The sequence below is a fragment of the Oryzias latipes genome, chromosome 14 (assembly GCF_002234675.1).
Source record: "Oryzias latipes chromosome 14, ASM223467v1".
Taxonomy (NCBI): Eukaryota; Metazoa; Chordata; class Actinopteri; order Beloniformes; family Adrianichthyidae; genus Oryzias; species Oryzias latipes.
This window is the reverse complement of record NC_019872.2, coordinates 12,028,989-12,045,912: the sequence shown is the minus strand read 5'-3', so window position 1 is coordinate 12,045,912 and position 16,924 is coordinate 12,028,989. Positions and strand designations below refer to the sequence as shown.

The window sequence follows — 16,924 nt, the reverse complement described above, 5'->3', positions numbered from 1 at the left end:
GGATCTCAATGCTGCTACTGCAACACCAGACTTTAAAAGCGACAGATGTCTTGTATCATACTGGTTCCACTATACTGTACATTGTTAATTCTATTGAACTTAATAGCTCTTGACTAATAAAAAAGTTGCAGAAAAAAAGTAAGTATGGTTGGCTAACATCAATGAAACCACTTGGCTGACTTAGTTTTGTTCTTTACTAACTTTAATTTACAATTCTTTAATATTTAGTTTCTAATTTCATTTGAATTTGTCATCGTTTCATCTATTTCAAAGTGTTCCCAGTGCTCTTTTATCCCTTGTTCTATCCTAGGCACTTTAACATTGGGAGTGGGGTCATCTAGACCCACTAGACAGTGCGCTGAACCTTTTTTCTTCAATGATTTGTGATCTTCACTGGTGTCCATGGATTACATGAAATCTTTCCACCTTTATCCACCTTTGTCATGGTAGGGAGAACACGTCAAAGTAAGGGTGGGGTCATCTAAGATAGCACAAGGGTTAATTATGAATTTGCTGTTTTTATTTTATGTCACTTTCTATCACAAAGTTTCTACAGAACGGCAGTAGCTCATTCCAAATTCACTTCTGAATTTTGGGTAATACTGCTGACGTGGAGTATGCCTGCCCTCACTTCCCGTCACCCATCTGTTTATACTCGCTCCTGCTAAGTTACAGCTCCTCACAACCCCAACCTAACATTACCGCCAGTATCTTTTTGTCCACTCCTGATTCACACCAATTCCAATTAATATATACTCAAAAATGCTATCTTAAGCCTAATTGTCTTTATATATGTCCCTCATCACCAGAAAAATGCCACAAGAACATTTTAAAAACACCAAAAACACTATTTTAATGAGTGAGTTTTTTTATACGTTTAAATAAATTATATATGTATTCTAACCATCTCTTGTATTTTTGAGGCTGTAGGTAAAATAAATGACTAAAAAAAACTGCAGTTTTTTTCGCTCTTGCGTTTAAGGTATACAAACTCTACTATCCTTTCCCTCCAGATTGAATCCCAGCAGGTGGGGGTGGGGGGAGGGCCCAGCAGGGTTTGCCCCATGCTCATTAACCCCACTTTGATGATCCTGAGCATTGCTCTGTGACCACAAAGATGTTTGGGCAGCTCCCAGGTGTGAAGGTGAACCTGTGAGTGTGAACGGGATCAACTTCAAGCAGAGAATTCAGCTTCATACAAAGTCTGTAAATACCCAAGTTGTGGTTTTGAAAGGGTAGAAGGAAAGCATAGTCTTTTTATTCATTATATTATTAACAAATGATGTTTAACCTGTAACCCTTGTGCTATCTTAGATGACCCCACCCTTACATTGACGTGTTCTCCCTACCATGACAAAGGTGGATAAAGCTGGAAAGATTTCATGTAATCCATGGACACCAGTGAAGATAACAAATCATTAAAGAAAAAAGGTTCAGCGCACTGTCTTGGGTCTAAATGACCCAACTCCCAATGTTAAGGTGCCTAGGATAGCACAAGGGTTAAAGGCCTGCCAGCCTAACCCTGTGCCTCAACATCTGCCACCCTGCCTTGCATTCCAGCTTTCTTTTCGTATCGGATTATAAATTGCACCGTCAATGAATAGTCATATATCTAAGGCGTACTAAACTATAAGGTGAATTAATCAAGACAAAAGAGTCATAGATAAGTCCGTCAGTTAGTCAGACTTTTACTGCGCTCACAGTCATTCTGGAACTTGTTTGCAACACGCGACACGTTAGCCACGTTAGAACGTTCACAATATCTGTGACTCCCAACATTGTTAGCAACACGTGAAAAAACAGACTGATCCAGCTAGAACAAACATTATTGTGACTAAGCTAACTCCCTGCATTGTTAGTTACAAGTACAAAAAGAATTACAGTCTAAAACAGTTGTCTAAAACAGTTGTACTGTTTTAGACTGTCTAACTTTCTAACCTCTCACATTCCTTCCTTTGGCCGATTCCTGTCAATAATTGTTTACGACACGCAAAAAACAGACTGATACCACTAAAACAAATGTTACTGGGACTACTTTAACTCCCAATGTTGTTTGTAACACAAGAAAAAAAATAGTCCAACACCACAAAACATTAGGCGGGTTTGTAGTAAGCACAACCAGAATGAATCCATACATAAGGCCGTCAGGTCATTTTTTGGAAAGAAAATGAAGGCTTTGGGTGTGCCTTAGTGCAGAAAATACGGATCCTGAACCAGGTAAGTTCAGTCAGTCTGAGTGAGGAGGCACCTGAGTCCACAAATCAGGAGAAACCAGAGCGGAGAGGGGCGGTGGGTCTCGAGGGTCAGGTATTCCTGGTCAGTAGTTTGTTTTGTATGTTGAAGGTCAAAGGACGTAGCATTTTCATTCCTCTCCTCTGTGAGGGTGCCGAAAAAGTCCCGGGATCCCTCTGTCTAAGTCCTGCATCTGTGTCTGGCAATACGTGTCCTCTGGGACAAAAAGGACTGAAGGGACCACAATGATGGTTATATTAGAGCAGTGCAGTGTTCAGTGCGCCTAATTGGCCAGTGGAGTAGGTCCTTCCATTTTCCCCTCTGGCCACCCAGACCTGATTTAAATGTATCTCCTGGGGAAAGAAGGCAGCTGTTCTCTCCTGATTTCCATGTCTAAATTAAGGTTCTTTGCTAACTTTAACTCAACTCTTTCTCCTACTTTCAGCTTCTTGCGCTGGATTTTCTAGTTCATATCTTTCCCTTTCAGTTCCCTTTCTTGCCTCTTTTTTCCCTCCCTTTCACATTCCTTCCTTTGGTTGATTCCTGAAGGGTGGCATTTCCACATTCGTGTCACTATTTTTCATATTCTCTGTGTCTTCTAAGGCTTGCTTGTCTATTCGTCTTGATGCCCCCCCCCCACCTTTTTTTTTAGCTAATAGGTCTCTGGCTAAGGGTGGGGTCGGATTTATTTGTCTTAACCTTTTACACCAATCAAAGGTTGAGACAACTTAACAATGATTTCATCTGGGACCAGGTCAAATCTGGTTTGAATTAGTCAAGTTTAAAGTTTGGATAAACCAACAAACAAACTAAAATAAAAATATGTTCTGCATCCACTTTTATTTAAAAGTAAATTGGTCTTTGCAGGAGTTTAGCAACTGACAATTTAATTGAATGGGATGAAAAAGTTTCACTGACAAATCTTTGGTAAAATCTATTAATTACACCATTCCTTAAGCTAGCCACATACATGGAAATGGTGCATTAGCCTGGATAGCCTATTACACAGGAACAAAGACATTTATCAAGTCAGCCTAAATAGACTACTTGGGCTAACTTGATGAATGTCTTGTTTATTCTAGGCTACTACACCGTACATGTGCCTTAAATTAGCTGGACTACTTCACCCTTCGTGTGCATACGCTTTGCTAGGCTAATGCACCGTTCACTTGCATTAGCCTAGCTATGTTAATGCACTATTCACACACATTTCATGTGGTTATCCTTTGTGCCAGGGGTTGCTGGCTTGATCTGGTGTTTTTGTCGTGGTTTCCATCCTTGCCGTGGTGACAGGGATCTGGTATAGCAGCCTCAGGGGCAGGTGGATCCTGCTGTTGTTCCGGTGTGGATGGACACTGTTACAATGTTCTTGTTGCTGAACTGGTTCCTATGAATCGATTCCCAATTTACTGTTTCCCCACAGCAGAGCCCAGCCTTAAGTTTCTTTTGTAATTTTCTGTTGTAGGAGTTATGCATTGTCTTTAGGGTCATGGGTGTGTTAATGTATGTGTTAATAGAGGTGATGGGGAAGGGTAAAGGGTGGGTAGGGTTTTTATTTGAATTTCTATGTTTTTTGTGTGTGTTTTTCCTTGAGCTGTACAAAGCATGAGAAGACATTTTTATAAATACATTGAGTTGATTAGTTTAGCTAGGTTACTGCACCATTTATGTAAATTATCTTAGCTAGGCTACTGCGTACACGCGCATTAGCTTAGCTAGGCTGCTGTTCTGCACATGTGCTTTACATATACTATATACTTAATGTAAAGCTTAATGTATACTGAGACCTTTGCTTATTGTAAAATGGAAAAATTTTAGCTACACAAGAGAAAAACATTTTCCGCCAAACTGTTCACAAGGTTCGCGCTAAGCTAACAAGATTATCAGCTTTGGATTTTCCTCACAAACACGTACAGTACATTGTTATTTTAAAAAACTAAGGCATGTTATGATGCGACTGTAACATAATATAGACTTTCAATTGTTAGTTTTTGTTTGTGCTAAACATTATAGCTTAAGGCCCTTAAAAATGAACTATGGCTGCTTCTGCTAAATCACTTGTAGTTTTCTCAAAACTACATTTTTCTGCTCAGTAAAGCAATAGAGAGAAACCAAGTACCTTTTGTTCAAAAGGCACTTGGCCTTCCCTGCACAGCAATTGAACAAATAATTCTGATAAGAATATGAGAGTATCCTGAATGTTTACTGTCTGCACTTTCTCATGACCTTTCAAGAAGAGCAGCCGAGTTTACAAGCAGTTCTTATTTAGGCATTCAGGACGCAGGGAAACAAGAGAGAAATGTAAGCAGACAGACACACAGACACTGGGAGCCGCTGACCTTTATACCCGAAGTGAAGCTCAAGCGAGCCGTGGAGCAATAAAGTATGGCTAAGAATACATGATTACAGAAGGGATAAAGACAATCCACAGATTTAATCAGTTTCATTTACTCAGTTTAAGTCAGTTAGACACAACTATTGATCAAGATAATTTATGAAAATGTAGCCTAAACCTAAAAAATGGCTTTTAGTCATGTTGTTTATAACAACATTACCAACACAGAAGCATTGGACAATTTGACTGAATAAAGATGTAGAATGATTTTTGGCGCCTTGGATCAAAGGCAGAGGGAGCTGTGTGGGTGGGTATGGTGATAAAGTCAGCACAAGGACATAGATAGAAGCATTTTCATGTTGATGGAAACACACATCCAGCCCGGTTGTACATCTTTACACTTCAGCAAACATTTGGCCTGATTTTCTCTCACAACAGCCCATGAAAGTAGAGGACACAGTTTTAGGCAGAAAAAGACGGGCCTCACATAGAGATGTAGGGATGTTGAAATTGGCTTTGGTTTGCCCAAATAAAAGTCTAGAAAACACAATTCTTTGCTCCTGTTCGTTTTGGTAGTCCAGAGGTGATTTTTCACAAAGTATATCTTCTATTGTTTGTAGAGTTTAGACCAAGAAGATGGGACATTTGTTGATAATATCTCCTTGTGTCTGATTCTTGGGCCGAAGGAGAGATTGAATCAAAAGTTTCTACTTTTTTACCGCGAATAGCTCAACTGTATATTAGTTTATACCAGTTTCATTGTACTTTTATTGAATGTAGTGTTTTTACACCCCTAATAATATACAACCCTTTAGGATCTAGTTTGGTAGATTGACTGATTTCTAGTTTTTAGGATAAACTACAGTTGCTCATAATCAAGAACAGCCAAACTAACACTTGGCATGAAACAATTATTCCTCTTCAGACTTTCCTGGTACCCTCAACTCAAATTTTCATTACAATAACTGTTCACCCTGAGGTAAATATATGAATTAAGGGTTTTTTGTCTTGTTGAGTACAATGTGGTTTGTGCCATTTTGAACAAGCCTTACCCAGCTCCGATCTATGTAGCAATCATGCAAGATTAGCAACAGAGTTCACTTGATCACGCCTGAAATCACAACACTGCGATAACACGAACATATCACACCAGATTTCAGGGGGTCAAACATTAGGGCCCTAACCTCCAGGCTAAGGACCGGAGGTTAGCTACAGAGCCAAATGACCCACAGAACCTAAACATTTTACAAAAACTGACAGTTTTTTTTAAAAAGGAAGTGAACTTAAGCAGGAGGCTCCCGGAGACCAGTCTCTGCACGTTTGGGATCAAGAAGAGACAATGAGAATCTAGCTACAGAGAAAAAAATATATGACTTTCATTATTTCCCATAAATATATCATCGGATTCTGCATATTTTTGACAGATGATGATTAACTTTCCCGTGGAAAGTTAAAAGAAACTGGAGGGTTAAAAATGATGCAAGATGCCAACTTCAGCCTTGTACAGTATGGTCAATGAAAGTATTAGGAACCAAGGTGCTAGGCAGCACTATGAAATGTGTTTATGCCCAAAATTGTATCTTTTTTGCCCTTCCATTATGGCATTTAAGTACAAACATAAAATAAATGACTTCACTTTCAAATGTATTAAGTAGATTTACATTATGATGACTTTTTTTGAAAAAGCAAACAGAAAAAGGATCAAATCAGCCATCTTTCTTTAAAAATTGTATGCTTATAATAATTTTCAACATACATTTTCTCTTTAAAAACTTGTTTGTTAGAAGTCTTTTCTCAGAAATTCTCACATGCGACTTCAAATGGCTCCATGTTAAAAAAAGTAAAAAAAAAAAAAACATCCCACCAGGAAGTGCATGAATGAGATGGAGGGAACTACATGGAACATGACAGCTTTGGCAGCACCAGTTAGTGTCTATAAGGTTACACAGGTGGCTACGCAGCTGGGTACTCGAGCTTTTCAGACTGACTGATTTTTGTGAGTGTTTGGCAGCGCCACGGCCTCTGTAATTGGAGAGTCGGTACAAGGTCGAGAGTCTGATCATCTCAAGATCTGGTGTGAATTTATCAACCAGACATGTATCCTGTCAAAGAGTCCTTGAGCAAGCAAACTCTTCAGCTCTTCAGAATTTTGCAATGGCTTAAGGTATCAGGAGAATACTGATCATAGATAAAAATAAAAATAAATGAAAATACTTTCAAGAAAAGCACGTTTTTTTCTTTTTAAATGAAAGATAATAAATATAGAGGACAACTGGAAAAGTCAACTTTGCTGTCCTTTCTTTGCCTCGTGTGACTCTTCGCTTCCACCCCAACACATTTTTACAAAAACTCCATTTTTCTCAAGAACATTCTTTGTGAACAGTGTTATTTTTGATATGACCTTTTCACAAGGAAATTACATTGCATGTTCCAGGGAGAAAAAGGCTGTTAAAAGTATGGTAAGAATACCTCGCTGCTTAAAACTCCAAGAAAGAAAAAAAAGAAAAAACGGTTGAGTCGTGTGTGACTTTTGTCTTTAAAATGTCACACAAGACGTGTAAATTGGAAAATATGGAGCCGTGACAGGTTGACATGGATTTTTACTGAGCATTAATCAAACATACATGTGATTTCATGAAAACTGGAAGGTTGTAATGTGAAGAAAATACAAAAAATATAACCCCTAAATATTGGTATGTATGCAGTCCCATATATACGCTATCCCATAACATAAAAAAACGACTTTTACGAGATTTTGTTAACAAAAATGGCAAAATATTACATTAAATTTGCATATCTATCTATCTATCTATCTATCTATCTATCTATCTATCTATCTATCTATCTATCTATCTATCTATCTATCTATCTATCTATCTATCTATCTATCTATCTATCTATCTATCTATCTATCTATCTATCTATCTATCTATCATTTTTTATAGAACTCTTTGTTCCAAATTTAACAGCAGATTTAAAGATTTTGAATTTGATTTTTTATTTTATTGTTACCACTGGTCCCAGGAATGAGCAATGGTTTTACGTTGATACAACTATATCTACACCGTGGCATCTACACACACACACACACACACACACACACACACACACACACACACACACATATATATATATATATATATATATATATATATATATATATTTTTTTTTTTGTTACATTTTGATCACTTGTGGTCGACTCTTATGAGAGAGTAAAATGGATAAATGTCCATTTTCGTGGATATTTTGTGTGTGTGACCACTAAATCAGGCGCTTTCTCACTGATCCCACACCTGCTGTATACAAATGGAATTCAGTCCCTGCAGGGGGTGGAGGGGCCTTTGTATTCCAGCATCCAACCACCCCAGGACAGACATTTCTGATTTGAAAATAGGAAAATAATCCTCAGAAAGCGGAGTATGTAGGGTATTGCAGTGCTGCTGTCATTTACATGCAGTAATTAGACCGAGCGGTTGCCGGTGCATTCCATCATAAGCTGGGTGTGCATCTCATCCATTGTGGTCAAATGAAGAGGATTTTTTTTTTAATTGTTCTGTCCAGCAGCTGAGCAAACAGATAAGAGCTGAATGCTCTTGTGTTGGACAGATTTTACTGTTACAATAGGGCGTTCTAAATCTTTGGACACAGTAGGAGTATATTTGGATAAACCCCTCCTGTATTCGAAGCTAAACTATTTTATGTTAATTACATTTGCATACATATCTTTGGATTTTACCCAAAACCCATCACTGTGGTGCTTTAGTTATTATTTTTAACTATTATTCCATCCAAATTCAAAGCACCTTGGTTTGCGTACAGAGTAGACAAACATCCTTTCATGGTTGTTTTTTTTGTTTTTTTTAAACAGCTTCAAGCGTAGCTTTCGTGGGTCTTTGCTCTTCTTGAAACCAATTCTATATTTCAGGATTTATAGATAAAAAAAAAACACACTTATTACAAATTGGTGACCAGACTTGCTTCCAGACACATAATTTGCCAAGTATTCCTGTCTGTGATTCAGGCACATCAATTTAAAGGGCAGAGATATAAACCTCCATTCGTTCTGAGTGTAAGCCATCTAAGCTTAGGCTTTTTCAGCCCAGAATGGCTGAGGGGATCTCGCTATCCTCTCAGGGCCAAGGTCAGACATCTCAGGGTTTTATTACAGAGGTAAACCTGGCCTTCATAAATACTTCATACAGTCCTTTCTGGCAAAAAAAGAAGAAGCTGAAAGCGAAGGTGAGCTTGGTAGAGAAGTACATTTGACAAAAGAGAAAAGAAAAAAAGCAGAATGGAGAAGACGACTAAACGGAAAAAAGAAAAAAAAAATGAAAACGGAACAATGTTGGAAAAGTGTCTTTTGACCAGGAAGAGGAGTTGGGAATTTTTTAAAGTCAAGAAAAATGAAATAAAAAAGCCTTTGAAAAGGATGCTGAGAGTAAAAAAAAAACTGGTGTGTTGAACAGCCCCCCCCCTTTTTTTGCTGCATGTGTGCTGTTCAACACTTGACTGCATGACAAGGCTGCCTTTAAAAAAGACCTGACATTTCCTTACATTATAAATTCAAGCAATCTCATCAGCAACCACACAATTTCTGGGTAATTAACATTTTGCAATGCGTAGCTCCTAAAAGCTCATGGTTATGCAAATCTGCTTTATTGTGTTTTTCCTTTTTCCCACTTGTTGAAAACTGTTTTATTTACTCATCTTTTAATCACTTGAAGGAGCTTGTGTTTTGATGCTTTAACGTGGAGAGGAAGAAAAAGGATGATTGCAGGCAAAAGGTGAGGGGAAATCAGACTAATAGCTGCCGCCAGCGCCGTCAAACCTCCCCAAAGAGTCCCACATCAACACCACAGTGTCTGATTTGGTAATGCGCCATGGTAGTCTTCTGTTAGGTCTGTAAAGCCCACTATATCAAAGAATTATCTGAAAATGCTCTCTCTTTGGGAATTAAGATGTTTCAAAACTATTTGACAAATCTGCAAGAAATGTTGAAATATCTTTTTTTCTTTAAGAGATATACAGAACTTTCCGAACTATAAGTCACATTTAAAAGCCTTAAAATAACTGCGCTTTATTGTCCGGAGAACCATAAAGATGGATTCATGATGGTTGTGTTTACTGATGTCAAAGCGATTTTGAGAGGTTCACTGTGTTCAGTCAAAACATCAGTCTGTTGTTTTTTTTCAAGACTAGGCAAGGCAAGTTTATTTGTATAGCACAATTCGTACACAAGGTAATTCAAGGTGCTTCACAAAACAGCTTCAGTTCTGCTTCAGTTCATTTCCTTTAAAAAAAAAAAGTCAGTGTTTGTAACATGTTTAGGTTCTGATAGACTAGCAAACAAGGTTGTTTTTTTTGTAAATATGCTAACATGGCTAACGTGTAGTGGTGTGGGACAGTAGTATTTTTACTTATTACCTACAACTTTGGGAGTTAGCCTAGTCACAGTTAAAAAATTCTGTTTTGCAAGTTAGGTATTATTGTGAATATGCTAACGTGGCTAACATGTAGCGTTGTTGGACTGTGTTTTAATCTCAAGTGTCACTAAAAAGGTTTCATTGTTAGCGTAGTCACAGTAGCTTCTATTTTAGTGGTATAATTCTGCTTTTGTTGCATTTAATAAGGTCTAACTCACTTACAGACTTATTTCCAACTCTTTTGTCTCTATTAATGCACCTTATACTTTAGCGCACCATATACAGTATATGACAACATTTAAAAAATAAACCATTCACTAATGATGCGCTTTATATTCTGGTACGTTCCATAGTGCAGAAAATACGGTAGATGGTCTAAATTATGATACGATAAGCTTTTGTACACAACAATGTTAGCTTAAGATGCAAAAATAAGCGTTAAGAAAAGAAAACCTTATTTAGCCACTGTCTCAAATTTGATCCACACATGTTTAACATAGTGTATATATAACATCAAAAAATCATATATCAACACATTTTGCATTTTTTTTGTCATTATCAAAAAATAAAATAAAGTAGTAAAAAACTAGCTAAACGTTTTGCAACAAAAGTGAAATTTCATGGAGGCAGCCATTTTGAAATTAGCAGGAAAAGTACTTTTACTCTCCCTAGTGGACTGATAATGAAATACAGGGCATAAAGAATAGACCAAACGATACACATTATGTTTTTAAGGAAAGTTCTGATCATGCTAATGATACATTGGTCTCAGATAAGATCAATAAGCCTATAAAGTATGACATGAACGGCCATGTAAGGAGAGATTGCCTGCCACCCTCCCAGTGGGAGGTACGCAGCAGGAAGCAATGGGCAAAAAGAGCATGTTTTTATTTTATTTTATTATTTTATTTTAAGTGCAGCTTTTATCCTCTGGCTCTTGTCAAATTGACTTTACTGCAGCGTTTTGTCTGTGCCCGAGTCACTGCTCACAATGCCAGGACTGACACCAGATCTCCAGGCTCATGATGCTTCAATCTATCTAAAAAAAGAACATGTGGTAACTTGTCTGACAAGACAAATAACAGTGTCTACTGTCCACTTGAAAGAGTATCTTGTCCCTCAGTACTTTATATCCCCATTGGCTGTGGAAAAGAAAAAAAAAAAAAATATATATATATATATACACAAATTTCTCTTTTTCTATGCGCTATTTCTTTGCAAGAGGTTGGATGTTGTTTGTTTTCATTGGTGAGACTGCTGAGGCCGGCTCTAGGTTAACGTCATGAAATGGGCGGTACCCACAAGGAGCGAAAGGCGGTGCCTTAGAGATCGAGTCGTTTTACTTCCAAACTCAGGAAAATAAGTATTTATTTAAAAAAAAATTGTTCTTAAGTGTGCCAAAGGTAATATATTATCAGTGCGGTGGCACACTCTACAAATTAAACTTGATTTGAGGTTGGATTTTGGTCTTCTTAAGCTAAAAACCTTTTTCTTTTTGTCTTTTAAACCACATCATGGACTTGGAAAAGGCCAAAGTCCTCCGCACTGAAGACAACAGACACCGCAGATGGATCATGGAGGCGGTGGAGATAAGAAAGCGAGCCCACACTTCCATGAACAGGGATGAGGGGGCCTTCCTGCTCTCCCACACCTGGAGCAACATCCTCCATCAAAAAACGGACATCAAGGGGGGGATTAACTTGTCAAAGTTTGACAGGTGACTCCACCTCAGTCACAACCATCACCACCTGATGACGACCCTGACGAAGGCGGAAGGTATTCCATCGAAACATGTCGGTACGTTTTATAAAAAAACAATAATTACATTACAATGTTTACTCTTTTAGAAAATGTTTCAAATCTATATTTCAAATCTAAGAAATGAAACGCAGAAATTAAGCATTTACATGTGATTCTTGTGCAAATGCACCATAATGCTAACTTTTCCTAATCTGTATTTCGGTAAGCAAGGGTATCACGTCAAATTTTCCACACACACACACATAAAAAAAAGAAAATTTTAATCAAAATGCAGCAAAAAACAAAGCAAACGTTAAGACTATGCTCTCCTGCTAACAGTGCAAAGAAGCCTCCATGGTGCCACAGTCGGACAGAGAGGGGTGGGAATGGGGGGAGAGGCCCCGCACTGAAGGAGATGCTGCAGTCAGACATGCAGCTGGATGCAGATCAGGAAGGAAGGAGGGAAATGAATTACCGTACACATTTAGGCACAGCGGGAAAATGAGGAATGGTTATGTAGCGAAGTGTAGGGAAGAAAAAAACAAACATATGTTGACGTTGTAACTAGTGTTGCTACTGATGAGGTGGTGGAAGAAAGCTGCAAGGAGGCGACGGTGCTCTGAGATGAGCGGCATGTTGCGGCTACACAGGAAACTTTGAACACAAAGCATATAATGGTTTTTGACTAGAAGAAAACTGCATTTTTAATCAGACAAATATGGACAGATAGATCCTTTAGAATATTAATAAAAGGCAGGAAGTGTAAAAACTAAAGAGACATAGTTTTTTCTTTACCTCTTAAGAATTTTAGGGAGTTTAATCGTAAATTTCTATTCTGATACATATTAGAAAAAATCAAACCCCTAAGAGTTTAATATTCAAACTATTTGTATAAATAATTGGTCATTAGAAAAAAAAAAACCTCATCCTTGCAGACTGTAGAGCTGTTTTTTGTTCCAACGTCTCTTTAGGAAGGCTTGTCTGAGCAAATGCAGAACTTTTCACAGATTTCTCCACCTTTGTCTGCTTCTTTCTATTCACTGAACTCCAGACGGATTTTCATGGAGTTGATAGGTCGCAGTTTTCAAAGAAAAGAGAAAAAACATTTGTTTGATGAGGAATGCTTCGGCGGCGCTCACGAATCACTCCACCAAGGCCAAAAGTGACACTTCATTCAGCCAAACCTTTGATATTATTTCATAAAATTGATTGAGACTTGACGGTTATCTAATACATTCAATGGAGTGTTACAGCATAGGACTTTTAGCCTGATGCCATCATTATGCTCTAAATGAAAGAAAAATGTCAGCTTCAGTTGTGCAAAAATGCTAAACGGCTTAAACTCAAAGCAGATTTTGCTTGATTTTCTGTGTATTTACAAACACTTTTGACTCATAATTAAAAGTTGAGTGTGCACAAAAATAAGTAAAAAAATGTAAATAATTGAAAAAACTTCCCGTAACCCAGGACTGTCCAAACCTTTTGCAATGACGGCCAGATTTGGTGAGGTAAAAATGTGCCACCCAATTGGCCTGACCTTAGTTGAACTCTTATAATAACAATATTGCAAAATGAAAACATTATTGAAATGACATAGAACGGAAATATATCTAAATACATTTTTATTCAAATTTCTGATCCAAAGGCAGAAATGAAATGAAGTAAAAGTCTGTCTGGAAGAAAAAACCTTTCATCCATCACATTAAATATGGGTCCATATGAAATGGTGCATATTATACACTATTAAATGCTCACTGTAAACTTCTAAATTCAAATCATGAAGTTCAAACAACTGTGGTTTGGATCCCAGAAAAAACCTTTTCTTCTCATTTGACCCTTTAAGGTTCTGAAGGTCACGTAGCCCCAATTGTTGCAACAGCTTGGAACATAATTTACCCAATCACAATCAAGAAGTAGTAGTTATTACAAAGTGCAAGTGACCCAGTTTACTTGCTTATTCAGTATTGTCACATTTCTTTTGATTTATTGAAGTTGCCTTTAGTTTCACAAAAGGTTAAGTTTGAGTTGTAAAAGAACATTTTTTAAAACAGCGTTACTGCTTGTAATGAGTTTTTTTGTTTATTTAGACTCTTATTGTGAAGTCGCCCCGTACTTCCTGTTGTTCCATGCGTCAATTTAGCTGAAACAGAGCGCCATGTCCAAATTCCCTCACTACTTACTACATAATTTTTAGTAGTTGTAGTGTTGTCCGAATCTACAATTCCAAACGAGTACCCTAGAAATTTCCCAGAAGTCTCTGCAAAAAACAAGTGCATTGATGCTCACTGGATCAGCAAATATAGACCACAATGTATTGCGTCTGAACAATTTTGGCACACAAAAAAAAAAGTATTTAAATGTATTTTTTAATAAAACACCAAAGTTTTCATCTTCAGAAGACAGTGGATTCATAAATAGTTGCAAAAACGCTCATATCAAGGAGATTTTCACTTCGTGAATTCGATAACGTCATATTTGCCTTTTTGGAAAAAAAAAGATAAAAAAGCAGTGAGCAGGGTGTCCGAAGTGCTTTTAAAATCCAGGGCACTAGATAGTCAAGCACTATTTAGTTTTTTAGTAGTTAAGGGTTAGTGTGGGAATTTGGACACAGGCCAGAGAGTTTGGTAATGGCTGAGAAACAGATTGATAATTGTTTAATACCCAGCATCTAGCTAGAACAGGGGTCGGGAACCTATGGCTCGCGAGCCATATATGGCTCTCTTGATGGTCACATGTGGCTCGCAGACAAATCTTTAATTATACTTTTTTTTTTTTTCATTAGACCAGTCCTTCTCGGGCGCGATGCGATGCCAGAGGCGCGCAATAGTAGCGGTGCTTAGAGAGAGAAATCTGCGCCAGCACTGGTATAAGTTTACAATTATCTATTATTTCACAGAGTTTGTACCACCCGGAAACCTGTGAATTGCCGTGGCTAAAACTGCGCGCTCCCGTCTCTGAGAAAGAGCGCACAGTAGTGGGGACGGGATGTGTGAGGAAGAAAGCAGAGGGTGGGAGTGAGGGGACCGGCAGCAGGTGAAACGCGCAGGGATTGTAATAACGTAAAACCCACTGCCTGTCACTCACTGCAGCGTGTCAGTGTGTGTTTGGCTCCGCGTCTGCATGTGAGCAGTCTGTCTCACATCTACAAAACATTCATACAAACCTAAGACCACGTTTAAAGTCTCAACGCCTGCATGAAGCAGAAACTCACCTCGTATCAACCAGACTAGACCATCAGCAAAACTACCACGAGAAATACTCATCATTTATTAGCAACAGCATAACGATGTTATTAAAAAGAATCCACAGACTTATTGTACTTTAAAAATGTTGAAATTACATCAAATGCACACATTCATTTGTATATTTAGTTTTAAACATATTGTCGCGGACTGAGTTGGATGGCTGTTGGGCCGCGTTATAAGTTCTGGAGTTCATTAAACGCATCAAGCAGAGATCTGATTGGCCCTCAGTTCTGTCGCTCAGCCTGTTGTTAGGTAATTTGGACCAATGGGGTTCAGCATTGGGCCGAATAAGGGAAATGGGAGGGCTGGAGCAGGGGAATATAAAGTTGGTAGAAGCGCTCTCTCTCGTCTCGGCGGGAGAGATTCAGGAGTTGCTGAACTAATTGTACGGCGTTTGTTGCGGTCTACAGTAACCAGAATAAAGAACTTAAAGAGGTTAAGTCTCTGTGCCTCAGTGTGGGACAGGGACGCTACATTATTGAATGGCTCTTTCGAAATGACATTTCAAAATATGTGGCGTTTATGGCTCTCTTGGCCAAAAAGGTTCCCGACCCCTGAGCTAGAAGGTGATCAGATCTGAGTGTTGGTTACATTTATTGTTCAATTGTAGTTTTTGTTTTGTGTATAAAAAACAAATATGTTTAGATTCATCTGACAAGCTAATGCTAATAGCTAAACTGTCAATTAATGAGTTGGAATACCCCATCACCGTCCATCAGTTGAAATCATTGAGTGCATCACCTGAATTAAGTCCAGCTGGAGATCTACAGAAAGTGCTGTAAAATTTAGGATTTTATGACAAGAACCTGCGGGACGACAGAAATTTGAAAACAGGGCCCAGTTGGCCCAAGGGCCGGACTTTGGACATGCCTGCCTTTACTCTTTTGCGCCAGAGTTTTAGCTCCAGTATTGACAGTTAACGTAGTTCCATCGGAATCTATCGCAGAGAATATCGGCTTTGCACCGTTATGTAATGTTTCGCATATCTGTGCAAAGTCGAAATGAAAAGTGGCTTTTCTCTGCGTTGGATCAGCTGATTCACGATAATGGAGTAAACCATTCAAGAGTTAGGGTAGGTCACAGAGCGTGTGTTATTTATGTCAGTGATGTCGAAGGGTTTAAGTGAGTTGGAGAGAGAAGCAGCAGAAGCCACAACTCACCTTGAACTCGGCCTTTTGAAGCCATCACTGCGTTCGCCAAAGTACAGAGGAAGAGGCGGACGGACAGCAAGCGAGGAAGATGCCGGACAACAGTGGGGAAAAAGAAGAGAAAACAGAGAGCATGCTGTTAAAGGGCTGCAGGACAGAACAGCTCGTTCGCATTTTAGTCGGGGCGCTGCAGCGGATCGGTCGACTCTGAGAGGTAGAAAAAGTTCGGCTTCAGCACAAACAGACAGCATTTTCAAAACGCGACAGCAGTCTGGCTGTGCCGCTAACCCATGAAAGCCCATAACCCCCCCTGTGGAAAAACAAAGGCCTCCGTGGCAGCGGGGACCAACCCAGGAGCGCCAGCTTTGAGATGCTTTTTTTTTCAGCACAATTCAACAGGACAGTCAAATAAACAGACAGGACGCCTTCTGAGTGCACGCGTGGGCCTTTGTGTCTGCATGCACGTCCCATGGGGAAGCACTCCTCTGCTTTGCCAAACTGATGGATCTACTGGAATGCCTCCAGTGAGCCGGAAAAACAGCCGTGGAGAACAAAAACTATCTCAATTCAGGTTGCACAGCAATTATCGGGGCCAATAGGGTACATTCTCCTTTGAAAATAAATACATTTCTTAATGAAGAATTTACAATAAAAACAGCAACTGAACGTTAATCAAAAAGGGAAAAGTGGGGGTTTAATTCCACCGGAGCACTATGTGGGTTTCTCCCATATTGTTTATGTGATTTGTGGTCCTGTGACAGACTGGGGACCTGTCCAGGATGTCCCCTGCCTTCGCCAACT

The 16,924-nt window shown here is 38.8% G+C and overlaps 1 protein-coding gene across 3 annotated transcripts in view; it reads right to left on the bottom strand.

The window, feature by feature from the left end:
• Positions 1 to 16,924, bottom strand: part of LOC101155048 (cell adhesion molecule 2) — a 303,842-nt gene that overhangs the window by 64,220 nt on the left and 222,698 nt on the right. For 2 of the 3 annotated variants that reach the window (XM_023962767.1, XM_023962769.1), the window contains exon 2: positions 16,136 to 16,162. The exons of the other annotated variant lie outside the window; for it this stretch is intronic. In XM_023962767.1, the coding sequence (XP_023818535.1) occupies positions 16,136 to 16,162 (27 nt within the window). The remainder of the gene's footprint in view (positions 1 to 16,135; positions 16,163 to 16,924) is intronic. 3 annotated transcript variants of the gene reach the window in all.